This window comes from Cygnus atratus, chromosome 3 (assembly GCF_013377495.2).
Source record: "Cygnus atratus isolate AKBS03 ecotype Queensland, Australia chromosome 3, CAtr_DNAZoo_HiC_assembly, whole genome shotgun sequence".
Lineage (NCBI taxonomy): Eukaryota > Metazoa > Chordata > Aves > Anseriformes > Anatidae > Cygnus > Cygnus atratus.
The window spans coordinates 96737223-96765208 of NC_066364.1; the positions used below are offsets into that span (position 1 = coordinate 96737223).

The 27986-nt window shown below is 39.4% G+C and overlaps 1 protein-coding gene across 1 annotated transcript in view; it reads right to left on the minus strand.

Annotated features, from left to right (window-relative positions):
* KCNH1 (potassium voltage-gated channel subfamily H member 1) overlaps nucleotides 1-27986 on the minus strand; it is a 179407-nt gene that overhangs the window by 73627 nt on the left and 77794 nt on the right. Inside the window, exons 8-9 of the mRNA XM_035559434.2 lie at nucleotides 17781-17980; nucleotides 13882-14134 (exon numbers count right to left, since the gene is read on the minus strand). Of these exons, the coding sequence (XP_035415327.1) occupies nucleotides 13882-14134; nucleotides 17781-17980 (453 nt within the window). The remainder of the gene's footprint in view (nucleotides 1-13881; nucleotides 14135-17780; nucleotides 17981-27986) is intronic.

The window sequence follows — 27986 nt, forward strand, 5'->3', positions numbered from 1 at the left end:
TAGTCCAAGCATAAAGGAGAGAAATTCCAGCTTGTTTCTAAGCCTCTCTCTTAGTATCTCCAGACAAGTTTCCCTATCTTAAAATGACAATAGTTATTTTACTGCCCCGTAGCAGCATGAAGACTAATTAGTACAAAGCAACTACAAACACTATGGTGCTGCTCTGCCTATATAGGAAATGACACGCAGCACACAAGTTAGTTAGGTTTTACCCTAAAAATGTAACTTTGCTTTTCACAGTTGTGTCCTTCACCTGTGCCAGCAGCCCCAGTTTCCCCTTGTTATTTGCAGTTCTCCCAAATCTCTCCCTGCTGCGGCTGCCTGCCACCCCAAGGAAGGCGCTCCCAGCTGCTCCCCATTTGCGGCAAGGAGCAGCACACTACATCTGCTGGGTGCTCACTTAGCCAAGCCAAACAGAGAAAAGTAACAAGTGAATCAAAAGCTGAGTTAGATCACAGAAGCCTCACACTTTAAGAAGCAAAGCAGGCTAAAACAAGAAGTTGTACAGTTTTCCATCATTAACAATTTCCTTGAAGTTAATAGAGTTAACAGCCAGTGCTCTAGATGAAAATCAATGCCACATTATGGTTAGATTTCCAAAGCGAGGCAGACTTGCAAGCATCACACTGCTTTATTTCTGCCAAGCACATTTTTAAATGATGCATAGTTAATGCATCAATCTTGATTGTCAGACTCTAAGAAAACTTGTGACATTCACAGAAGAGTGGGGGCAGGGGAGGAGGAGCACTTGGAAGTCTTTTCAGCAAGCAGGAATTAAATTTCCACCCAGAAGTATCTGCTCTGGATTATAACATTGTCCTCCCGTATGTAATAAGAAAGTGTGTACCACCTCCCTTTATTTACATGTTTTCTATAAAGAAAGAACAATCACTTGGGAAAAGGGAATGAAAAAAAAAAGAAGTGGCTGTTTTATCAAAAACATTTGCAATTGGAAAGAAAGAAGAGTAAGGTAACACTTCTAAACGTGTCAGAATGTGTTTGGCAAAGCCTAAGGCATCATTAGAGAACCTGAGCAAAACGCCTCCGTTTACATACAACTCCAAGATTTATACATCTCACCTTACCTCTGAAGAAAGATTAAAAAGCAAGGGAAATGCAGATGGCCATTTGTTTGTCAGTACTTTGCATTTCTCATTCCCAGTTTGCTGAATTCCAAGCCTTTGCTAGGAACACTATCTGTCAATCACACTTGAAGTTGATGATATAAGCTTTTACCATCAATCATTTATATTCCCTGCTGGATTTGTGGGATGAGAACCTTTTCCACTGTCAGCTCAGCATGCACTGGAAAAACGAATAGCTTACTGCCTTTCATGTTTGCTTGTTTGTGTTAATTATAAGTCCCCAAACCCTGATAAACTTAAACTCTGAAGAATTATTTCATAAAACCAGCACTTTTTGTTTCTGTACTTATTCTTTCCCAATCTTTTCCCCATAGAAAATTTACTGTTCATCTTAAAGTGAAAGGATTTCTGTTACCACTGCAAATTCACCCTGAGTCAGGCAAAAGGTCAACCCACAACCACTCTCCTAAAAGCAGCACCCAGAATCAAGATCTGATTATTGCAACCTAGCCAAGAACAGAAGCATGCTTAATGTATTGCCGTGATGTGCCTACCAGACCTACACCTAGCTTCTTCAGGGCTACAAACATGAAGTATTGAAGAGTTCTCAAACAGAAGATATTTCACACTACTCATAAAATATGACGCAATGTGAAATATTTTGACTGACAATACACTTAAAATCACCTTCAGGTTCTGGGTGTCTGCGAGTTGTGGTACAGCTTTGGTATGATGCTAATAATAGGAGCTGGGTGAGAAGAGGTCAGGGATTCGTACGCTGAAGGTCTTCCAAGTCAGCATGGATTTTCATGGGATTCACACCAATCCAAGGATTTTCAGCACATCAACCAAAATATTTATCTTCAAATCATTCTCAAATCAACAGTAATAGCTGTTACAACAGCTCATACCAGAATCTGGCGCAGGTCCCTTCTAGACTTGCCTTCATTAGCATGTTTGAACTGTAGAAGAACTGTGATCTGACAGTTTGGCAGAACCAACCTAAGCAGGAGGAACCAAACAGTGCTTGATGGTACCTCAACAACAGCGCAGCACTAAGCTTAGCTTGGAAATTTGGTGTCAGCAAATGTGTGCAGTGCTGCTCAGACATCCACAGCAGCTGCTGCACCTGTGCAAGCAGATTGCCGGCGCTGCTCTCCAAGGTGCCCACACTGACCTGGAGCCCCCAGGTTTCATTCTCCACCTCCAGGCAGAGGGAACTACCAGCTGCTGTGAAGGCAAACACAGATTCTCTCTGTGACATTCTCTATCCTAGTGACTACTCAGGCAAGATGCTAATGAAATTTAAAAACAAGAACAAAACAAAAAACGACCAACCAAAACAAACAACTTGGACTGATTTTCTCTGTTTTTGTTTTTGTGTGTTTTTGTTTATTTGTTTATTTTCAATCTCCTGAGCAGGTATGAACAGAATCACAGGATGTGAAATTATCCCATAGTGCAGGGACCTACCAATGGTATTCAAGCATAACTCCACTAAGGACAGTATATTTACCCCTGGTGTTCAAAGCTAGTGATGCAAGACTTGGGTCATCCCCTCAGTGACTAGCACTTGTCTGCTTAGCTTGAATTGAAAATCTTTCCCTCTCCTCTCTTCCTTATCTGAACAAGGCATGCAAATTAAATTTTCCCATTTTACAGAGAGAAGAAAGATTCAAGGAAAGTAAAAGCACCGGAGCAAAAATAAATTTTCCTCTTGATGGTGCATTGTTTTAGGCAATGAGTAACTGCCAGCCAGAAGAAACAGAGCTAGGTGGAGCACACAGCACGTGTCCCACAGATAATTTGCACAATTTGACAGCCACTAAATAGCCTGTAGTTTGGTCCTCCAATACACTACAGCTGGCAGGAGATGATGCATGGAAGTGATTTGCTGCTTTAGATTTTCTTAAGACTTCTCAAGTTTGGACTAAGACATGTAGTATTATTTTACATTAACCAGAGTTTTTTAATCACTCTTTTCCTCTAAAAGGCAGGAGGGAAAAAAAACAACAACAACAAAAAATGAGTATCAGTCCCACTGAAATCAAAAGAAATGTTACAGTAATAATAAACTAAAATTACACTTTCAGTGATTTGCCAGGTGCATGAATGGAAACACAATGTATCTGTTCATGCTTTAAAACAGTTTGCATTGGTTTTGCAGACAGCTTACTATACAACTGCATCAATTTTCTCTGTTGAAGAACGTCACTGTACAAGAAAAAAATCTAAAACATTTATTTTAGAGCACTGTCTTGTTGTTTAGCAACAACATGAAATAGTTACAGCTAAGATTTCTATTATTGCTATAATTAATATGTTTATTTGTCTCTCTGAATACAGTGTGGATTATATTTCAATATTTGACCTACAGTGATGAGAAGAACAGCTTTAAAATGTCAGCTGGGCTCTACATGGCTCCCTCACAAAAAGCTAGGAGGCTGCATCAGAATCATTTGTCCTTACTTTCTTTTTAGTGGTTACCAAAAAAGATGTTATAAAGACATGGCCAGTTTGTAACAAACTCAGAAGACAAGAAGTTGCGACCTTAAATAACTAGCCAAAGGACTAGTCACAAATGTACTTGAAGTTATTTGCATTTGCTAAATAATGGGAAAAACACAGCTCAATGTATGTTGTCACTGCATGGACAGTCCTAGTTCTCTCATCAAAAAACCTACAAGAGGATCATTTTGCAGTATCCTTGGGGTTCTTCTCTGATGACTTAGAAACAGGTTTTATGCTACAGCTGTTGCCTAAAGCTTACTTTAAAGCCCTCACATTTGAAAAACTTTTTTTCTTTTTTAATTTCAGACAAAAGCATTACAAGAGTTTAAAGTGGATTTTGCCTTCTAAAGTACATAAACATTTTGAAAAACCCATAAAGTTCATAACTATAGTATACATCACTTTTATTTAATATTTCTAGCATCTCCCTGAGGTTAAATTTAACAATGTTGTTTCAGAAACAAAAATCTGAGAAAAGCTTTGATGTGAAACTTGGAGAAAACAAATCAAAACGTGCAACTGTTCCATGATTATTTTTGTTTGTTTTTCTCTAAACTCTTCACACCTGTCTTTGGAGTCTGTATACAAACACGGTGGATAAGCCTTCCTAAGCCACCCTGAGATATCAAGGAATATGCAGAACAGATGGTCTCATCTTCACCATATCCCAATGTTGGCTGTCAGTGAATGATCAACCACTGTTGCCAATAGCATCCAAGGCATTACCATTTTCAAAAGGGGGCTTCTTCTGCCCATGGTGGTATCAGACTATTTAAGAGTAGCTGGCACGTTCTCCAAAGGTGCATTAAATTGGCACAATAAATCATGAAGCCATAGAAAAAGTCATCTGATTTGCAGTGTCAAATCCTTGTGACTGAGACCTCTATCCATGGTGTGCCCCCCTTCTTCCCAGGTATTCCAGTAGGTCATTCATTAAGTGTTTTATAAATCATAAATTTGTGTTTCCAATACTTGCACAGGTCCAGTTTTAGAGCATTTATAGATAACAGTGGACAATGGCTGTTTCATAATTCCTACTTTTAATGCTCTACGAAAACTAGACACTGAACAGGTACTGTCATATAGAAGTCTCAAAATAGCCAATTCCTGATGTCAATCCAAACATCTTCTGGATGTCTTGAGTACAGGGATAAAGAATTCTCTCTCCAAAAATACCATTTGGAGTAAACCTGTACTTCTGAAAAAGAAGTTTTCGTGCTGCTCCACCATGAAATTAAAATGTTGTATTACTGTGGACCTCCATTATGCTATAATTAGATGGCGTCTTTTTAAAAGTTTGGCATGATCTCCACTTCCAATTCTTTTCCTAATAGTGTGCTTAGACAGGCATTGAGGAAATCAGCTCTAAAAATTGTTCCTTCAGTTGATATTCACTGTATCATTTCATAGAAATATGCAACTTGTCCAACCTGCCTATATATGTCAACCTGAGTAAACCAGCTTTAAATATAAATATAAAGAGCACAGTAGAACTACTGAAGATAAAGCTGGATTTTAATTTCAATCACTCCTTTTTCCAAAAACAGAAACAAACAAAAAAAGGTACGATTCACATCACGTTATTTTATTCAATAGCACAAACAATGCTTTGACGTTAGACACTGTGTCTGAAAATAATAAGAAAAATCTAATACCATCCATAATCCAGCACTCACTTCTTAAGCCCAAGAGCACAACAGCTAGGCATTTTTGACACAAAGTCAGCTTTACCTGATTTTAAAGCTCAGATAAAAAATAAAGAAATAAGGGACTTTTTCAAAGACTTAGTGTTAAATAATCAACAAGCCCCAAAGCATACAAATTCTGAAAACTGATTTGTACACAAAGCAGTTCAGTTTAGGGAAACCTGAGTTAGCTCAGGTACTGGAGGCAGTATAAAGATAGTGGCCTGGGCTTAGCACAGTTAACCTCCAACATTTTCAAGCCTGCTGAGAAGCGATCTCCACATAACTGTGTGGAAGATACAATGCTTTGCCACTGAGAAGGCCTAAGACAGACAATACTTCTGCATTGCTGTTTCCACTCCTTTAAAATAAACCATCCCTCTGGTGCATTTGCACTTACAATTTGCACTGTCCTATCTGGATGCAAATCTGCCCTACCTAAAGCTGAATCAAGCCTCTTGGGTCTACATCTGAATGAAATTATTATGGCTAGATGAGTAAGCTAAAACAATTGTGAAGAAAACAAACAATTGTTCTTATAATGCTCCTTTAAGATTGCAATTAGATAAAATTAAATCAGCAGGAATTTCTCCACACAAAGCAAATGGAGCATTTAATATCCTGCCGAAATAAAACATGGCACACCAAGCTCTCCTACGATATCATGTTAAAACCACAGGCTCCAATCTAGTCAATGTTATAGCTTTGTAAATAACAATAAAAGATCTGCACTTTCGGGACATTCAATTTTCACTTCCTCCAACTTACATGGGACCTTAAAAGTAAATCTACGTGCGACTTATGCAGCTCCCCACCTGCCCCTCCAATAAAAAGTGAAAAAACAAGAGATAAAGATGGTAGAGATATAGATGATACAGAAATACATGATATATCTACATCCCAGTTTCCCTCTAACAGTGGGAAATAATGCAGTCAGGTCTAGACTACTAATTCCTGTTCTTGACATTCAGTTACTGCATATGTTATTCTCATAATTATGTACTATCCATATTTTGTTTTCCTTTAGCTTTGATAACAGCAAAAGAAATAGCAAAAGCAAACTGTCCTTGTGGAGGGCAATGATTTTCCCTCACAATAAATTACCGCCTTGATTTCCCTTCCTATCTCGTTCACGTTTACCTGCCAGCTAAAAGCAAAATTACACTCTATGTATGGAAAAATAAGTGTGTGGCCTCCTCTCCTTGGACTGAAAGAGTACTGCCATTTCTTGACAAGTGTACTGGGAACAGAAGCTAAGGCTGACACATGGCAGGGCAGGTGGTTACTTACACCTGCAGGCAGCTGTGTCCTGGTATTTCTGCTTGCTTTGGTGTAAGATTCTGCAACTGGTTTTTAAGATGGGGACGGGGAACCACCACTTTCTGCGAATGTCAGAGTAAACCCAATAATCTCTGCATTGCCTCTCCATCTTCTGTCTACACTGTGACACAGGATCCAACTCTTTTTAGCAGATGCCTTATGCATAACCACCAGCCACTGTACACTTGCAGAGACACACATGTACAATGCTGGGACAACACTGTTCCCAACTCATCGCAGTCAGGGTCACATCTGACATTCAGCCATTTAAGTCCCTCTGCCCTATTACGGTCATGATCATTTTTTTCAACTATAAAAAAAGGGAAATTGCTGCAGTAGTTGGTCAAAGACTACAGAGCAGACAAGTACTACAGGGTTTGAAACTCAGGGGTGTGCTCTTGTGGATGGCTACAGTAAATATAAGTCTAAAAGCAGATCAACCATCTTAATGGTTTTCCATTAAGTCCCCATAAGCATGATTTAAAAATAGAAAAAATATATAAATAAAAAAAAAAAAGAGAGAGAGAATGAGGAGAGCACAAAATGTCTCAGTCCTTCCCTCCTTAGGCAGGCAGGTCTGCCCCAATCTGTTCGGTGCAATCCAGGCTACAACCAAGCTAGCCACAGGATGCAATGGTGCAAAAATCTCTTCAGCCATGATTAATCTCTGCTGAACCCAGTGACATGGGAAATAAATAAATAAATAAGTAAATAAATAAACAAATAAATAAAGTATTCTATTCTCATTCCCGTTTCCCATTCAAGTGCTGGGGCCATATTACATAAGGGGAAATTATACCTAGTCCTCTGCTGATTCCATCACTTATAAACAGCCATTCACAAACAGAATGCATTTTAGCAGCACACGCATCACACAAATAATGTTTTCACATTATTTTTCAGGCCATTGTCAGTTACAAGTCATCCAAGCCTGTGGCTGTACCAAGGAAACCTATAGGCATTCCTGTGTGCAAGGCAGCCAGGAACCAAATCACAGGACAATGCACACTGGGGAACGATCATTTTCTTATTGAACTGTGATGCCGGATTAATAAATCTATTTTGAAGCTTAATCTTCTTCATGTTGTCTTATGACTTTTGAATGACTTACTATGACAGTCATCAGGCTGTAAATCAGCACACCTCAAAAGCTGTGCACAATTCTCCAACCTGCCGATGAGACTGGGACCCTTTACTCTTGTTCAGGGCAAACAAGGAAGGATCCTATCTACCTGCCTGAAATCTGAGAAATTTTATAAGCAGTCTCCTGTGGGAAAACTAAGTGTACGTATAAAGGTCTCTATTGACTTTTTATATCACACATCATTCCACTAATACTAACAGCTGATCTCTAAACAGGGTCCACAGAACAAATTTTAACACCACTGTGGAACAGCATGGGATGTAATTCATTAACACTCTTTGCTAAACCAAAAGTCAATTAAAAAGTTTATTCCTTTGAAAGTTCTTAGCTCAAATAAGGATAGCAAAAACACAATAAATGCAAAACAGCTGGGATGTAAGGCCTGGGAATAAATTGCTTTACTCTTGGGATAAACTGTTTTCTGTGGGGGTTTTGTTTTCCTTTTTAAACTAAACCTTCTAATAAATGTTATTTTTCTCATCCGTTGCTCAGCTCTGAAGACCACAGTGGTTTTATAGGCTTTCTTTTTTAATTGTTAAACAAAGGCTTAAAGGCTCCCAGTCTAAACAAATCTTCAAGACTAACCTCCAGTCTTGCTATCCGTGTACACAGCCCCCCCTTGCAGTTCAGCAACTTTGAACAACTCACAGAAGTGAAGAATTGCTGCCTAGTCAGGCCCTCTGGCAGTCATTAATTGACAACTTTTGCAGCAGTCTGAAAATTTAAGGACAAGACGCTATTTTATAGAAAAACAGCTCGTCACCCTAATTTCAAGGTTCATCTCTCGGTTTCAGTCTTTTACTGAAATGCTTTTCCAAATGTCAAAGATGACCCCAGTTTCAAACAGAATGAGTCGGATCCAACCTGGGTCCAAGAATCAGTTGTTTCCTTCAGCTACACTAGAAAAGAGGGATTTTCTGTTCAATCTTGAGTACAACCAGGTCAAGCATTTCTAATTTAGAATTGATTTTCTACTAAAATCAAAAATGGCACTCTTGATCATTCAGGTATTTGTACATTTATATCAACACAATTTAAATTGTTTTCTAACAAGGCCTCCTATCCTCTCTTTCACTGTATTTCTAGAAAACATTTATAAGAAGTTAAGTTTACTACCACTTAATGATTTTATTATTATTATTATTACAATTTTATATGACTTTCTGATGCACACATGCAATTGGAGACATAACACAAGAACCAGTACTTCCTCTTATAATTGTGAGGAGAGATTAAAAAGGTCCAGACTAGAAGGCCTCAGGAAAGTGCCCTATCAGCCTCAGCAATGGCATATAGCACCTGCTCAGCCAGAGTTCTAGCAGTTTCTTGGTTACAACAGTTCTAAACAATTATATTCTCATGCTGCATTAAGGAAATGCATACCTTCATAATGTGAAAAATACAAAAAGTACATTGAAAGACAGTTCTGGTTCTCAAGCTTCCCTAAATTAAGAAACAAGAACTAGCTGGGGCAGGCTTAATTCATGCTCCTACTACATTTTCCCCTGCATATCTCAAAGAAAGCTGCAGCCAGATCTTACGGCCCCTGCCTGAAACACGTTTAATTCAGGGGGAATCTTTTCAAGATACTCATTACATTAAAATCCAGCAAATCTCTCCTAAGCATGAGTAAATTTTAACTTTTCAATGACCTGTGACAAGGTCAGGTTTTCAGAAGGCCAGGGGATCAGCCTGAAGGGTCTGCTCCAAAGCCGAGAAACCAGCGCTGCCAAATGAAGCGCACATAAATGGCTGATTGTTTTTTAGCAGTGACAAACTAACTCATTTCCCCTAACCACATTTGGATAAATGGGGAAGTTTTTAAGCAGCAGTAGTTCAAATAGATAAGTCAGTCTCAGACGGATAAAGCAGCAACAGCCCAAATGGGTAAGGCTTAGAAAAGTTAAAAGCAAAGCCAAGTTGAAAACAGCCTCTTAATGGAAGTTCTGCATGACCTATGCTTTGCTCAGCTCTCTTCAGGGCAGCGACTGGGTGATTCGTCTCTGTCTTCCATAAAGTGATGAGTGTACCTCAGCATTTCATCCTAAGCAATAACAACTGTATAAATGGAAGAAGAGAGAGCTACAGAAAACTGAATTGTATTTCATCCAGGCTGCTTCCCGCTAGCTAATCATCACTGCTACTTAATTCCCCTCGTAACCTACACATTAACATAAAAAAACACGGTGGTACAGTGGCTTGCCTTGCTTTTTTTTCTCTCATTCATATTAAAATGAATCACAAATACATAAATCACCTTGCTTAAAGGCAATTTTCTATTTTGGGGGGTGTTTTTTATTTTTGTTTTTATTATTTTTTATTTCTTTGATACATCAAGTCCAAAGATTGTGTTACATGAACATTGGTAATTTCTTAGCTTCAGTAGAAATTTTGGATAGATTCAAAAAATGTATCTTTCATCCCAACAAATCAAACCTAATACAAAATACCTCAATTTATTTAAACTTTTACTGTAAACATTGCAGAGAATTTTTTTTTGAAATTTATACATTTTGTGTTTATCTCTAAGTCAAATTAACAGGGAATGCAATCTTAGGTGACACCAAAAAAAAAAAGTACATTTTTTTCACTTCTGACCCATGTACAATTTCTCCTAACTCAAGTATTAACCCAAGTCAGTCAAAATTAGTTCTTTGTTATAAGAACATAAGCCTGGTCTGAGAATTTACCTCTCACATGGGTATTAGAACCAGTCTGGGAGGACACAATTGCACACATTACACTCCAAACTCCAAGGCTACATGATAGACATTTATATGCTAGTCTGCAAGGCTAAATGATTTCAAAACTTGAAAATTTTTCATATGAATTGGATCTTTTAAGGCTTAAGTGTAGTTTACCTTTGGTTTATGTAATGCTGTGCAGCAGTCGCACAGTAATTTAGAGATGCGATTTATTTCTCTAGTGTACGGAAGATACAGGCTACATTACAAATTGCAAAGGCTGCTTTATTAAGTGACAGCCAAAGCTGAGAAAATAATTCACCTCGGATAACTTATACACTTTATTTTTATTTCAAGAATGTCTGTGAGGAGATTACAGTCACTCTGACGTATCTGTTAACTGAAATTACCCTACAGAATTCCTCACGTGGTTAGCAGTTACATGCCAGATGTTCAGAGCTGTGCTTCATTGTGACTGGCAAACAAAACTTATGGAATTGGCTGTTCTGGCTGAACGATCACCAACAATCATGTTTCTTGTACAATGCAGAATTTATTTTTTTTCCTTGAGTGCTCGTTTTATCTGGTGTGCTTTTATCAAATGTTTGGCAAGTTTAGCTGAACATGAAATTTAAAAAAAAAATCATTGCTGTTCTACTGATAAGAAAACTGTGACTGCAAAGAGGTTAGGCAGGAAATCCTGTCCTATCTCCTGCAGCGTCCTCAGTAATGTGATTCTTACGTTATGCAGTTCTAAAGGAGAAAACTCCTACTGATTCAGAATAGGGAAAAACTTCAGTTAACTACATCATTTCTTATCTGGATGGAAAAATCTTCAATGGATGGTTTCACAACCTCTGTGTATGTGTGTACACGTGAGTGAAGGGAAAAAATCTTCCTTAGTCCAGAAGAAACTGAAACGCAAAAATTGATATACATTTATCCAAAACAAAATCTTGCCAAATCACACTGAACCCACTTCATTTTGCCTTCACTTCTAACTACTAGATTTACACAGAAAATGACAGAGCATCAACTTCTGTGGGAGCCAGAGAACTGACTCCAAATTTCCAATAAAAGGTGTGGAGAGAAAAGGATCAATTGCTACTGTCCCGGGAGAAAAACAACATAAAATATTTCTATTCATTCAAATACCAAGGGATCGGCCTCATTTATCTGTAGCCATCACTCTGCAGCAGCAGAGATTAGCGATTCAGGTTTCCTTAACATTGATTTTTCAAGGAACCTGGGCTGAATATTTTCTAAAGTGAACATCATGATAAAACATGGAAAGTACTGTTAAAGATAAGGAGGAAACTTATATCTTTAAAAGGCATTTTGAAAACCCTGCTTCAATATTTTTTAACTCACAATGATTAAATGGAACAGCAAGTTTTTCCTGAGCTTTTCTCCTTGTGATGGACACAGGAGGAGGCATCATGGGATACAAGATGACCCAAACTGAGAGGCTTTAACATTTGCCATGTTAATTCATGGCAGCTCAGTTATGTTAAAAGGTAGTAAGCTCTTGATGTCCAGCTTAGAAAATCATAAAATCACTGAATGTTTTGGACTGGAAGAGACCTTAAAGACCATCTAACTCCAAGACCCTGCCATGGGCAGGGACACCTCCCACCACACCAGGCTGCCCAAAGCCCCATCCAGCCTGGTCTTGAGCACCTCCAGGGATGGGGCATCCACAGCTTCTCTGGGCAGCCTGTGCCAGTGCCTCACCGCCCTCTGAGTGAAGAATTTCCTCCTAACCTCTAATCTAAATCTCCCCTCTTTTAGTTTAAAGACATTACCCCTTGTCCTGTCACTCCACCCCCTGACACAGAGTCCCTCCCCAGCTTTCCTGTAGGCCCCTTTAGGTACAGGAAGGCCGCTGTAAGGTCTCCCAGGTGCCTTCTCTTCTCCAGGCCAAACAATCCCAGCTCCCTCAGCCTGTCTTCATAGGAGAGGTGCTCCAGCCCTCTGAGCATCCTCATGGCCTCCTCTGGACTCATTCTAATAGGTCTGTGTCCTTCTTGTGCTCTGGGGGCCCAGAGCTGAACACAGTGCTCCAGGTGGGGTCTCACAAAAGCAAAGTAGAGGGGCTTCAACCTTTGATGCAGCCCAGGATACATTTGGCTTTCTGGACTGCAAGCACATGTTGCTGGCTCATGTTGATTTTTTAATCAACCAACAACCCCAAGTCCTTCTCCTCAGGGTTGCTCTCAATCCATTCTCCGCTCAGCATGTATTTGCACCTGGGAGCAGTTGTTAGTATTAAACAGCACTGAATTACACAGCTGATTCCAGAACACAAAAGAACTAGTTACCCCACCACTTTACACCTTTTTAGGTTCTTATGTAGTACAAAATATCATGAACTTGATTCCTCAGGACATGAAATTCACACTATGCTATATATGCAATCCTGTTCAGAAGTAGAGGAAAAGTGAACTCTGCATATTTATTAGCCCCCTCATTTTCCAGTAGACATTCCTTTTAGAGTTGGCTGTATGTGATCAGAAAGTTTAAACTTAGAAAGTTTTTGTCTTTTTTGCCAGGCTGCCATGAGCGACAGGTACTGGATAAAGCCACCGTGAGAACTTACCTTATCACAAAAGGGTCTGACAGAATCAAAGGATAAGTATCACCTTTTCAGTGCTGTAGCCACCCCATCATTTACCTATATCTATTGGATAATCTCACTCTTTTCTCCTAGCTTTGCTTCAGAATGTTGTTCATAGCACTGTCAGCTTCTTTTGAGTGCCTCTGCACTAAAAATGTCATTCCAAGTTAATGCAGATCGGCTTTAAATTTTTATATTATATTTCATATATTATATATTATATATGATTGTATATTGTGATCATTATATGTATTCTTTACTATTATATATTCTATATTTTATATTATTTTGTCTTTAAGAGATCAACACACAATCTGAAATCAAGCTAACTGAAAAATTTTCAGCAAAACTGGATTTTTATCAGAGGGGTGGGAGGCCTGGCACTTTAAGTTTTCTGCAATCCTAAATGGAATTTCTTATGAAGGGAGATGTGGCAAGGAAGGAACAACACCAAGAATGTCCAGTATCTCAGTGCTCAAGTACAGCTGCCATTGACCAGAAGAAACAGAGTTGGAGCAATCTGGAGATGAGATGATTGCCCTTCCTATTTACCTACGTGGAACAGGAAGGACAAGCCAATGACTTTATGCAGTGTTCCTGTATGACCGACCAAGCAAGTATTTGTTCCTTTCTCTTTCAATTTTTCGACAGACAACAAATATTTAATGCCATAGAGCTGCCAAATTCATTAAAATATACCTCACCAGGCTGTGGTAAAGCTAACCTGACTGGAGCTTTTTTAAAGAATAACGAAAGTGCTTGAGTAGAAGAGGCTATAAAAACACTCTGTGCATCTATACTTGTACACAACGTGTGTATCAGCTGTGAAACTTACCCAATATAGCAACGACTTCGTCATCCTGGATTACTTCCAAAGACCCTGAAACCACAAAGCAGAGGCTGTCGACGCTCTCGCCAGCATGGTAGATCAGGTCTCCTGGGGCACAGTGCACTGTCTGAAACTCCATGGCAAGCGCTCGAAGGCACCCATCGCTTGCCAGCCTGAAGGCTGGGTGCTCCTTGAAAACTTTACGGTTCAGATGCACACAGATGTCTGCTCTCATGTCCTTAGGGCATATCTGCAAAACCTGGAAAGGAAATTGGGCAATCAATTCCTGCGTGTGGCTTAAATGTGCCACATGATTATCCCTGTTTTACTACACAGGTTTATGAAATGCTTTCCTCCCCATAAGACTTCTAATCTCAATCCATATTCCTATTTCTATAGGTACACATATGCCACAATACTCAGTCTACTTTACAATACTTGAAGGAAAATAATGTTTTCATCTCAGCAACATGCTCTGCTGGATATTGAATTACCCTGATAAGGCCTCAGGTTTTTAAGACAAAAAATTAGCTGTACAGCAGTATGGGAAGTGGTGGAAAAAAGCCTGCTGAAGGGATCATTTCTAGTGGGTAGGTCTCTATTTAGATAGACATATTCTATGAAAAACCCGCACAAATGTTCCAAGTGTGAGAACAGTTGTATAGAAAGAAGTATAATTTTTTATTTAAAATTATTAATTATTAATAATTAAATTATTATAAAAATCTTTACAAAAAAAAAAATATTGCCAGTTTCATTAGCTCGTAATATTGAGGTTTGCAGGTACGTATTCAAATTCACCTCCTCAGTGGCAGTACCAGATTTTTTTTTTTCCTTACACAAGAAGGGATTTAAGGTATTATACTGTGTTGCACGACTTTTGGCTATTGATGATGTGTGTTCCCAAGGGTACATAAATCAATGCTTAGCACAGTGGTACCAGTCAGGACTATTTCTTAAGGTTTTTAATATAATAGAGAAAGCTGAGTGGAAAGAATACAGAATCACTACTACATGTAAACATTAAAAGTTCCTGGCAAAAACTCTGGAAACACATAACGTGAACAAGGATGACAAAATCCTTGTAAGATAAAGACTGTGATGAAGTACATCTCGAGATGCATTATTTGCAGAACACTTTCTGAGTAGTGTGAGTCTGCCTCATTTTTCCCCAGTAATAACTATTTCATCCAATTAAGGAACACCCTGGGTGAGCTTCAGAGTTACTCCCACACATTTTCCTGGATGGAAGGAGATGGCTGCTTTGATGCAAACACTCCTGGAAAACGTGAAGGTAACACATGAAGCACAATGGCTATGCCTACACCCTCAGTGATGCTCTGTGCAAGATCTCTGAACAAAGAACTAAGCTCATAACTCTGTGCAAGGCAGTGGTACCAGGTGTTAGGCTTGCTACTCCAAGAGCAAATGGCTCTACCACTGCTAAAATCATCTCTGGCCCACCTCCAAGCAGACCTGCTATTACGGATATCACTTCTGAAAGGGATATTTCTATAGCAATTAACTGTAGGTCACTCATGGATGATCTCTCTCACCTGCTCTACAACGAGCAGCCCCCAAACCTGTCAGTTCCCAGACTTTTAGGCTCACAGGAATGGGTCGGGACAGAAAGACCAGCATTAAACATGGAACATAGGCAGTGGCCATAGCTGTCTTTGCAATTATCTCATTTATTCTGGCAGCAAAAACATTCTGTATTTGTAGATGCTTGCCAATATTTGGCACCAGAATTATACACAAGTACACTTCACTGTCATTTGAACATCACACACACAAAGGGCTGCTGTAATAGAAATAGTAATAAGAAAACCTGAATATACAACAGAACATTTAAAAAGAGGCTCTTATCCAAAAACCTCTTGGTTTCTCATTCTAAGAGGAAGTTAGCTAATTTTCCATTCTCCATTTAATAGAAGTTGTCTCCAGACTTCATAAAAATAAAGAGGAATTAAACACATCTGAAAGTTACAGACAAACAGCAGAAGATTTTCGTTTATATGGGAGGTATAAACCAGATCATCATGGCTTAATTTTAGAATCTCAGCAGCTCTTGGTTAAATTTTGTTGTACTGGCATTTACTAGACTTATAGACTTTGTTTTCATCTGATTATTCACTCCTTGGCATGCCTGCTGTTAACACCGAATTGACAAATTTGTGGCCTACAAAATAGTGAAAAGATTGGTTCTGTGTTAAATTCATCTTTAAATATCTGCCTCACCTGTAGAAAACTGTATTACATTACACAGCGGCACAACTACCACTGTTCTGTCACAGGAACAATACATGTTTTATTCATTGCATGGCATCCGAGGAGTTATACATAGGCATCAAACCAATGGAGCTCAGACCCGAGCGTTTATGGATTGGCAGAGCCATTAGTCAGTCTTACATTGTGTTAGCTTTTGCAATGCAGATGAAAGTTGATTTCTTGGTTTTACGGTCATCTCCACTGGCAGTTCAGCTATGCACACACTGGTTATTGAAATCAACTCCATATTATGCTCTTTGATGCTTTGATCATTTGAGACTTTTTTTTTCTATTTATTAAGGTAATTTTCAAAGGCTACAGTGAGTTGTGCTTGGTTTGGTTATCCTGCTGTGTCTAAAGGCATTCCTAAAGCATTTCTCCTCTTATCAGAGGAAAACAAGAATGGACTTTGAAGATAAGCTAAAACAAATTTGTTTTACATAGCAATTTTTTCTTGTTGCTACATTAAAACGATGATAGAAGCTTGTACTGAGGAGTGAATGAAAGCACCAGCGTTCCTTACACTGTGTATCTTCAGGTCTTGTCTCTTCACCTTCCCCAAATGTGCCTACCTCAATGCTCACAACCACACACAAAGACGTTTTGTGAGAAAACAGAGCAGCTTCTAATCAGCACTATCTAGCACTACAATACCATTTATTCCTGAAAGCTGGTGTTAGAGAGTGCTTCCCAAAATCACAGTCTGGGATCTAACTGGCAGATATGCTGAAGACCACTGAGGAAAGCAAACAGTACCTCCTGTACCCAGCAGTCTCCAGACAGCACAGTGCAAGGCCACATCTGCTCTACTCTTCCACGACACTTTAACAACTAGACAGAAATGACTTTGTTTGCTCTTTAACTCCAGCATCTACAGGTCTGAATACAAAAGTAAACAGACAAGCAGAAAGCTGGTGACTGGAGCACTGGTCTGATTTCCTGAATGCACCACCTCCCAAACTATATCTCTTCACAAGCAGAAGAAAAACAGTATCTATCCCCATAAAAGCTGGCAAATAACAGGAGAGCAGAAAGTAGTTGCTTTGCACATTTGTTCTGGCGAAGGGCCATTTACTATGTTAAAAAACACAATAGAAATTTTACTTGTAAATTCAGTGAATGAGGATGATAACATTCACCTCAAATAAGATAGCTTTCAAACAATACATTATTATTATTAATGAAATCTGGAAGTCATTATTGTATCTCTCATATTCCAATCAAATTCTACCAAGACAAGACAAATCATACTTTGCATTCAGGCCCACGTACTTGCAAACAACCTCTTATAACAGAAAAATTGCATTAAAATCTCATTTGAAGAAATTCTGAGGTCGTGCTAGAACTTGGAACTTATTTAGTTATTTTATTTTCTGAAAACCAAGCTCTTTCACTCATTTTTATATTACTTCATGCCATATCACCAGCAACACATATGCACTTTTACCACTAATGTAAGTGGCGATATGACAGAATAGCTGAAATGCTGTAGTTGAGAGTTTACAATTAAGGGAAGCTGCTACCCGGTACTATTTAAAGAATATTTGTCGTCTTTACTAAGGAAGTACCTCCTGTTTATTTTAATGCAATGCTTTCAGGATGTGAATTGTTTCCTTGCAGTTTAATTTACTTACCTTCTCAGTATCTATTCCTCTGGACATTGACCAGGTGGAAACAATGTAATCCATCACACGTTCACTCAATCCTTTAGGGACCTGGTAGAGCTTTAGAAAGTCTCGGACACTGTTCAGCATTTCATGGTATCTGTTCGTATTAGCATACATTTGCTGAAATATGGTTGTCACATTACCAAAAATGGTTGCATACAGAAGGGCTGTAAAAAAAAAAAAAAGAAAAACAGTAGGTATGATAAATAATATGTTGCGTTGATTAGCGTATGTTCAATGTGCTGTAAAAGACAAGAAATGCCAAGTCCATAGAAACGCATGCAATTTTGGTGCTTTGTTAGGGAGGCCTGATGAGCACAAGCATTTTGCAGGTCAGACTTAGCATTACAAGCTGAGGACGTCCGCCTGCTTTTGTGATGACGAGTCCTGCAGCACAGAGTTACCGAAGCACAACTATTTGTCTTTGTCCATCAAACAATTCAGTAGCATCCAAACCCTTACGGAACCACAACAGAAGAAACAAGAATTTTGAGACAAATTGCTTGACAGCAGACACTTTAAAATTTCATCTCTGGTTTATAGTGCCTGTGTTGAAATGCCATCAGTGACAGATTTCCAAGCTCTGAGTGCATTACCACTGTAGTAAGCCAAGTCATCATTACCCACCTCAGTGTGACAACAACAATGCATCAAAGCAGAAGATGGAATATGTAATAAACAGCTACCATGGGTCAGTGATTTATAGATGTAAGTTTAATAATACATAAAAACTCACATTATGTTTTATATTCTTCGGGCAGAAGAACAGCAAGGCCTGAAGCAAGAGCTAAAGCCCTCAAACGCAGACCGCCACGCTGCTCTTCTGTCTGCACAGGGCACAGATACAAAGCCAGCTGGTGGATCAAAATGTGTTTAATAATGAATGTGAGACAGAAAAAAAAAAGCAGTATTTCCAGTAGTGGAGGGAAGTAGATGAAAAGGCACAAGACTCAAGAAAATCCACCTTCCAAAGCCCAAGATGGGACAGGAGGTTGGTGGCAGTCTTGGTGGTTATGTTTTGATGTCTTGCAGAGGCTGGGGCTGAGGCTATTTCAGCTAATCCAGCTCTGAAAGAAAGGGAAGGACAGGAAACCTCACAGGGAGCTTTCTTGTGTCAGGAATCAGGCTGGCGATAAGCAGGTGAGAGGCTGACTGCAGTCAGGGAGAGGAACAGTCAGACAGCAAATGTGCTGACAGCCACCAGTAAGTGCTCTGGTTTGCTGAGGACATTCTTCCTCTTTATCATTTCCTGTCCCCTAAAACAGGCACTGAATTGTCAGCATCATATATGTTCCACTCTGAGATAAAAATAAATAATTGAAAATGATATTTATTAAAAAAATAGCTTTTTGCCTTATCTAAATCCCCCTTTTTGCTGTTGCTTCCTCCCTCACCCCCTCTTTTTTAATATATATATTTCCTCATTTATTCCTTTGAGAGTGCAGCTATTTATTCAGGTCAGCATTGTAGTCAGATATCCATAAGCCAACTAAGACTCTTTAGGGTTTTATGACCAACAAAAAAAAAAAAAAACTTTAATAACGTGCAGGAGAAGCTTACAGGACTGTTTTTTCCCTGATCATCGAGAGATGCAATTTAAAATTAGACTAGCTCAAGGTCTTTACCCAGCTGTTCCTCTACAGAATTCCTTCTTAATGTTGTATAACTTCTTGATTTTCATGAGTTCCTGCTGGGACCAGCTCCCCCCTTTTCCCACTACCCCTCTGTACAGACAAGTGGGAGCTTGGACCTGGGGGCACTTACCTGGCTTAGTCAGCACAGCTACCTCTTTGCTTCCTCAGTCCCCTAAACTGATCAGGATGCACTCTGAAGTACAAATATTGGTATCCACAGTGCAAACCCTGAGTGAATTAACTATGAAAGGCTCTCAAGCCCAATAGGCTCCATAACACCTCTGGAATGCTAGACAGGTTAAAGGCTGCACAGGAATCTCAGATTTTCGCCAATTGCAGCTATTTCTGTAGACGTAGATCCAGGGATTTTGCTATCAGAAATGGCACAAATAGAAGCAACTGTTAAAAGGAGAGCAAGGTACAGAGCTCAGCTTTGAGAGACAATTCTAACAAACCCTGAGCTCCTCTTTCAGGACCAATTCATCAGTCTGCCTTCAAGTGTCTAGTGTGCTGGACAGCTGCCATATAACTTACTCTCTGGAGCAAATACAAAAAATGGTATTTAGACACACAGCTTGTACTTAAGTATCTATGTCTCCAGTGACTGCATAAACACTTCAGGGATGGTCCTTGATTTTCCGTGATTTTACTTATTTCCTGAAAGATTATCACTAAGAAATCTTGGTCCGATGTTTTATCCTGTTCAAAATAAAGCTTTGTTACAAGGCACCAAACACCACTTCAGACACCTGTGCAGTTTTTGTACTGCAGCTGATGATTACCTTGCATTTTAGGGTAACAAGCTGCAGCATAACCAAGGTAAGAAAACAAAGGGCATTACTTAAAATAGCAAGCCACCATCTAACAACGCTGCTTAACATGCAATATCCATCCAGAGCTAATACAACACTGATCACTCAAACTACTAAAGATGCTAAAACTGCACTATTATTTTAGAATATGATTCTGTATCCTCTAATTATCTGTATAATTAAGCTATGAATTTATGGATATGATTACATTTGACCTAGAATGACCTGAATGGTCAGACAGGTTGAAAAGGCAGCTTTGCCTCAGCCAAATTCATTTGGTTGGCATTGCAATATTTAACCTTGTCCAAGACATACACCTGGATAAAATATCTAAAAAAAGCACTTTCTCATAGTGAGAGGCCCATATCAAGGCGTGGAATTTGAACTCCAGACCTACTTTAGAACTTTTCTTTCCACCTAGGAGGCTACTCACACCACACCTCACAGACAAGTACACTTAAAAACTCCAATCTAAACTTCCCCAAGTAAGCCTATCAAAAGAGACTCAAGTCTCAAAAAAATGAATATGAGTCAAGGCTGAAACACTGAATATGAGTCAAGGCTGAATATGAGTTTAGGTCTCTAACTAGGTATCCAGAGAGTGATACCTTCTCCTTCTTCCACATATGTCCAGAAAACTGAATTCCACATGGAGTTGCAATGAAGTTAAAAAAAGATCTTAATGCACAGTCCTAGATTTAAGTTAGATTACCTTTCTCCTAAAAATTCACTTCTTTTGGCAGGCTCCTGACCTGTTTCTGCAGGAGAGCAAAGGAAGTCCATTTAAAGCCTTGGCTGAATCTCATAAAACAGACCTTCCCCTTGATTCTTAAGTGCAGCCTCACCAACTCAGACTTGCGGAAACAGATGGTAAGAAGGATTTACCCATTACCGCAATTCAAATGTTTTCTTCTGTTGAACAAGATGTCAGCTTCCTTTGACACATACATACAAAACCATGCCAACTAATATTTTTTTTTAAAGTAGAGAATATTAATAGGGACACAGGGACTAGCAATGTATAGATTATTTCTGTTTAACCTCAATTTATGCCTGAGCTAAACCGTACCTGAAGCTCTGCTGCAATGAGTCCTGAAGAATGAAGAAATGCTTCAGAGAAGAAAAAACAAACAGATCGACTATATATGCTCCTTAATCTATGAGTACTTTGCTTTTAAAAACAAACATTACCTTCCCCTTACTATGTCCTGTGTTGCCCTCTGTCATGCAGATGCAAACACAACCCCTGAAACATTGCTATTTACACAGACCTTTACCAGGTTCCCTACGAGAAACCAAACCAGGGCATCCAAAACTGTGCATGTCCCACTGGTTGAACTCTGCAGCAGGGAAAGTCATCCAGAAACAACATTCTTCTGCCAGCCAATACAATGCTGAAAACAGATGACAGGTTAGGCACAGGGTCACAAGCAAATTCTTATCTGTAGGTTTCCGGGCCACCATACTTGAGGGCATCCAACAGTCTCGTGTTCTGGCAAACAGCAAGACCTGCTGATTTGATGTCTAGGGATGTATAGGCCTACGCCAGCAAAAGAAAAATGAAGTCCCCATCCACCCCTTTACTGTCCAGCTACATGAAGCCTAAAGAAAAAAAAAAGGAAATTTGATTCTTCGTTTCAATTATTACAAGGTGAGCAATCCTAGAGCAATTTCCACTGCAAATTGCAGCTACGATGCTCCAGTACAACAATTATCTTGGCAAGAAAAATTATTGCTGCCTACATTAATTTTTCATTAAAAAAAAAAAATCCCCAAATTTACAATCCTTAATTTATCATTAGCTAACCACTTTATTACTATTAAAGACACATTAAAGCCATGGATATTTGCTGCCTAAAATTGGGTAGAGACATTAGCATATTAAACACTGACCTTTTCCTGCAAAGAAATAGTTAGCTGTGTCCCTTTCCTTTCTTTCAAAGGAACAATGAAATGAATCCACTGCAATACATCACAGCCCCAGAAACTTCAGAAACAAACACTCTCCCACAGGAAGAAAGTTGGAGAATTTACGACAGAGCAAAACCTCAAGATCCTTGTTTCAGGACTGATTGAATGCCGTGACTTTAGACCGCTGCCCTGTAACAGTGACAGCGCAGGTCATATGGTTTCATGTCCAACACCCAAAGGTCCCTGGAGCTGTTTGCTGCAGTTTGTGGCGTTGCCTTATGAACTCTGTAGAAATGATGAGTTCTTTAGTGGTCCTATGTGCAAGGGACAACAGAAATAAAGAAAAAGGACTGGGGGAAAAGAGGGGAATGTCCTCACAGGGCATGGATTTGAGTCAAGCAAGGCCACAAGTGTGCCACACAGGAAGGTCACAAATTAATTTGACCCTAAAAGCTTCGTTGGAGGCATCGCTGGAAGGAGGCAATGTGGTGGGTTTTGAGAAACGGTGTCTAGGAATAAACCTGTAGTGACCATGCCTACACATTGACCAAGGAGAAAATATCTGCTGCAGAACAAGCAATAGCCTGTTCTAGCACTGCATACAGAGCTGCAGCACATCAGGCAGAGAGCAAACACCTCCTCTCCATGAATGTCAAGATCCCTCAGAAAGGACAGAGGGTTTTTTCTCCCCACCAAGACATAAATATTCTTCTCTGACAACAGATAAAGAAAAACACATTGTCCTCAACAATGTGGCCACCCATTTACAATGCAGTCTGTGTCACCCCATTTAAGCCAGCGTTTAAATAACGTCAAAGACAAAAGCATAGTAATTTCAATAGCCAATTAGCCGCATGAGTGAATCATGAAGGTCAGATACAGGTTGGAAAGGTCACCAAATAATCTGCTACTTTTAATGATGAAACAAATAAGAATAGAGAAATAAATACAAGTCACGGTAGGTCTCAGTTACCACGGATAGAAGACCTGGGATCTGATTTTAGAATTTTAAGAGGAAGAATTTCTATCTGTAAGAATGAGAGGTTTGCAATTACCCCAATTACAGATGTAAGTGCTGCATGCGGTTCCTGAGATGAATCATCAGATTGATGATGATTTGTTCAAAATGCACTCATCCAAATCCCCTGCATACAAAATGTGTGCATAAGAATCAGATAGCAACAAGTGAGACCAACACCAACCAGCGAACAACCTCTCACATCTTGCCCCCAAGACCTGCAGTTCTTCCTAAAACTGAGCCGCCTTCACTTGCACTTTCTAGAAAGCTGATCCAGAAAGTCTGCCTGCCTGCATATCAGCTCTATTTAACAATTTTTAAAACCTCTAAAACAGAGCACCTCTCTTACATACTTAAGGATTACTCTGTGCTAATCTAAATAGTATTCAAAGAGCAAGCACCTGGGTTTACAAACAGTAGATGACTGAAACGTATAGCTGCACTTTTGTTTCACTAACGGGTTCCTAGTGTACATCAAGTTCATGCGTGAGTTGAGAGAAAACACAGCCTTGAAAACTCGTAATATGTCACTTCTCACCGAAGATGAAACACAACAGTAAATTAACCACAAAAAAATGCATGCCCCAAAGGCATTTTTCAGATAACACATTGTGAGGTCACACAAAATCAACGTTGATCAGATAAAAAGAAAAGCAGAAATTAATAACTGTATGGATTATAACATAATCATATGAGGAAAACACATTGTTTTTAAATGAGCAATTAGAACAATGTAAGAGCTTATAATTGCTTGAGATTAGGGGTCTTGATTAGTGGTAATTATTCCTACTTAAGGGTAGAGAGTATGCAGTTAAAAGAAAAACACTGCACTGTTAATTACAGCCAACAAGCAAATACCAAACCGAACAGGTATCTTATCAAGGCATTATTTACAGTACTAGTTTAATAGAATTGTTATTTGTAGACTTGCAACTTTCAATCAGGACCATCTAAAATAAGATTTACTTATCTAGTATCCGTATAAGCCTTCTAGAACAGTAGAGAATTTAAATAGGTTGCACCATTTTCTATCGAGACAGACGCAGAGCTGCTTAATTTGGTTCTTCTTAGGAGGCTTTGTATTTTACAAATATTTTTCTTACTTGTAATCTTTTGCCTAGCTTTTATTTGTTATTAGAGCAATGTAGAGATGTATCATTTCATTCTGCTAGTAAAAAAAAAAGAAACAAATGCAAACAGCCACAATCTAATAGGCCAATTAATATTATGTAGTTTGTGAATTTTCACAACATATTTGCATAATACTTTCCCAGGGTATAAAACAAGTTACAATTGCTTAGCATGTACATGAATTCCTGCATTTTACAACTTGGGAAAAAAATGGTTTTCGAAGTGAGTTTCCAGAGGAACTGTCACCCCTTGCTGTTCCACTGACTGCTAGTGCTGGCTCTTCCCACGGCTCTCTATTCTCCCAGACTAACTGATGCACTGAACTGCTCCACCTCCCTCCACTTTCACTCCACCAGCTTCTAAATTTCCCCTCAGTTTAGGCACCCCACAAGCAAGAGTAGGGCAGTAGCAATGGCAAAGGCTGAAGGACTGGCACACTATTATCAACTGAGCAAGCCTAAAATCAACATGATGACAAAGAGCAAAGCAGAAAGCCTGAATGGGCCACGTGGGACATGAATGAGCATCAAGCTATGTGGCAGAACCACTTGACTTCTAGGATGAAAGGTGAGAGACCACGGGCAAATTATATCAAACTCCTAGTCAAATCCTACTGCAAATCTTCTCACACTTGTCATTGCATTTGCTGACATCATGCTGCTCACAACAGATTGAGCACAGGAAGAAACACCAAGCCCCAGCTACAAAGGAAATGTCCCCATGCAGAAGGACAGGCCACTAGTAAGGAGACAGCTGAGAAGGGGTAAACAACAGAGCATTATAGACATCATTTTTTCCCTTCCCATCCCCCCTCCAAAAAGGAAAACCAACCACATAGACCAAGAACTGCAATGGAATACAAGTCAGAGACATAAACAAGGGAACAGCTGCTCTAAGAAGCCACTTGAGCAACTACCAAGGACTGCAGTCACAGAAACATCTGTGCACCTTAAAAATAGGCTGTCTGCAGCGCGTAAGGGCACAAAGGGAAGAGTTAAGAACAGCTCTGGAACAAACACCACAGGCAAGTCCCACTCCTCCTCTCCTTGCACCCTTTCCTAGCAATACAAAATAAAAGCAGATTGCTACTACAGCAGTAGAGACCTACAGGCAAATAACCTCCCGTTACCTCAGGGACTTGACACCACTTACATTTGGCCAATTTAAGGCTTAATATGGAAGAAGAGAAGTAAGTGTTGGCAAACCACCAAGCTTTCCAATGACACTGAACTCCAGCATCCTTAAGGATGTTTCAGAAGTGAAGTTTCTTGATTTTGATTTGATCTGGCAGCACCCACGCAGCTGGTAGCTGCAATTGCAGATGTTTTGGCTCACAAGGATTTCACAAGCCCGGGCATCGTGGGCACCGCCGATCTCTGACTAGCTTTGCTTTCGCTTTCAGCATGTTTGGGCTGAGATAAACAGCACGGGAAAACACAGACCAAAACTGATCAGAGCAGCGATCAGAGCCAAAGCGAATAAAAGGCAGTAAAACAAACTTCAGCACGAGCCATGCGAGAGCTCTCCAACACAAACAGCTCCAGAGGAGGGCCAACACCAGGCTGCACTCTGTGGAAGGCTGCTCCTCGGATCCAAGATCCTGCTTCTGAAGAGGGAGGATAAAAGGCCCCCCGGCAATCTGTGCAAAGGAAGGGTGGGTATCACCTCCAGGGCCAAGGCCTAAACTCCTACCTGTGTACAGCAGCACCTGACTGAATTAACACAAATTAACACTGTAAGGTCTGGATTTTGTCAAATTAGGAAGCATCTAGACAAGTAAAATGTCAAGAATCCCGATGCACAAAACTTGTCATTCACTTGTTTTGACAGTTCAGTGTTGTATTTACAGTGACAGGTGCAAACAGCCATCCAGAGGGGGGTCTAATGGCAGCCCCAGATTCCAGTGCAGCCAAGATGCTTGTGAAAAGCAGATTACCAAAGTAACCAGATGCACAGCAAGTGGGAGCTAGCCTGTGAAGAGCTGGATGTATTCCTGGTTGCACAGCGAAGGACTAAAGAGTCTAGTTGTGTATTATAGTTCTGCTGTAAAAGGAAGCCAATATAAGACATAAACACGACACTTAAAGGAATTAGAGAGAACATCCTGGGTATGAGATGTCAAGCCAGGGGACTTTGAATTTCCAGCCATGTGCTCCTCTCACATTTAGGAAATTACTCTATATTCTTATTCTATTAACAGCACTTGCACATCAAGGAGCTCACCTGACTCTTCTCACTGAAATTATCTGAAGAGATGAATATTTCTGTTAAGGCTCTGTACTTCGCTTACAGGTTAGGCCCAATGGGAAAACATCGGTTTATATCCAAAGGTTTATCATAAAATAGCCATGAAAATACATGCTCTGCTTCAGCTTACGGGTAAGTTCTTAAACCTGAATAATTGCCATGACTAACTCCAAACACAGTAATGCCTAAATATTAATTGAAATTAGGGCCTTAGCCTTTGACACCAAAAAGACCTTCAGAGGGCCGCTGCAGTTTGATCAATGAGCCCACAGACAGCTCCTGGCAGAATCAAATTTTATTTCAGTCAAAATACAACAATATGGAATAGCAAGAGCAACTAGCAAGAAGACAAGCAAGGAGAAATGTCAGCAAGATTACTGAAAGGTTTCTGTAAAACTAGAGAAAAAGAAAGATAATTCCACAGAAATTGTACTTTCCATTTACCTCTTCATGCTTTATCCCCTGTAACATGGGTTCATCTCTGATAAGAAAAGGCAGAACAGCCAGAAAATGTCCTGATTTTCACAACTAGTTAAAGGGGGAAAAATAACCCAACAGCTACATTTCCCATAAATAACAAGATACTTATCTGAACATCTTCAGGGGGTCAGGAAAGGGTTATAAATGTGGAGCAGTATCTTGATGATGCTCTAACTTTTAAGCATGTGTTCTCCAGCGAATGCTAAGCCTTGCTCTAGACCACGCCAATTTGATTATCGGGAGGAAACTAACTGCACAAACAGATTACAGCTGCAAAAACCATCTGTATTCCAAATATATGAGGCCAGATTCACCACTGGGACACTTACCAACATGGGATGACTTTAGCTCAACATATTCACTAGCAGGTTTCATAATGAGGAAAATTATTAAAATAGTAAAATCTGATTAAATCCTCTGCAATTTGCAAGAAAGGACACCATTTTACTGTTTTGTAGAATTTTATGGACAATAAAATTTAAATTGTCTAGAAAATTGAAATGGATTTCCATTTCATTTCACAGCACTAATGAACAGATCACTATTTAAATGAAGACTGAGCCATTAAAGGGCATCATTTTTCTTCTACAATTTATACAGGGTAATGCATGGCCATTTTCAATTACTTGGTTAAAATTAAATCTCCAGATACTCTTTATAGGTTTTTACTGATTTGTACCCATACGAAGGCTTTTGCTTTGAAAGTTGTTTTTTATCTACCCTCAGCTCATCTGAAATGGTTACCCTCAATTAGAAGCAAATTCCGATTTTTTTAATCTATTACTGAAATAGACCTACACATAAAGAAATAAATAAAAAAATAGGAAAAGATTAAAGGAAGGAGGAAGAGTTGTTATCTTTTCATGTGAAACTGGTTACATTTGTGGGTTTTCTGGCTCCTGTTTATACTATTTCCTCTGTGATTTGTATGAAGTTTTCC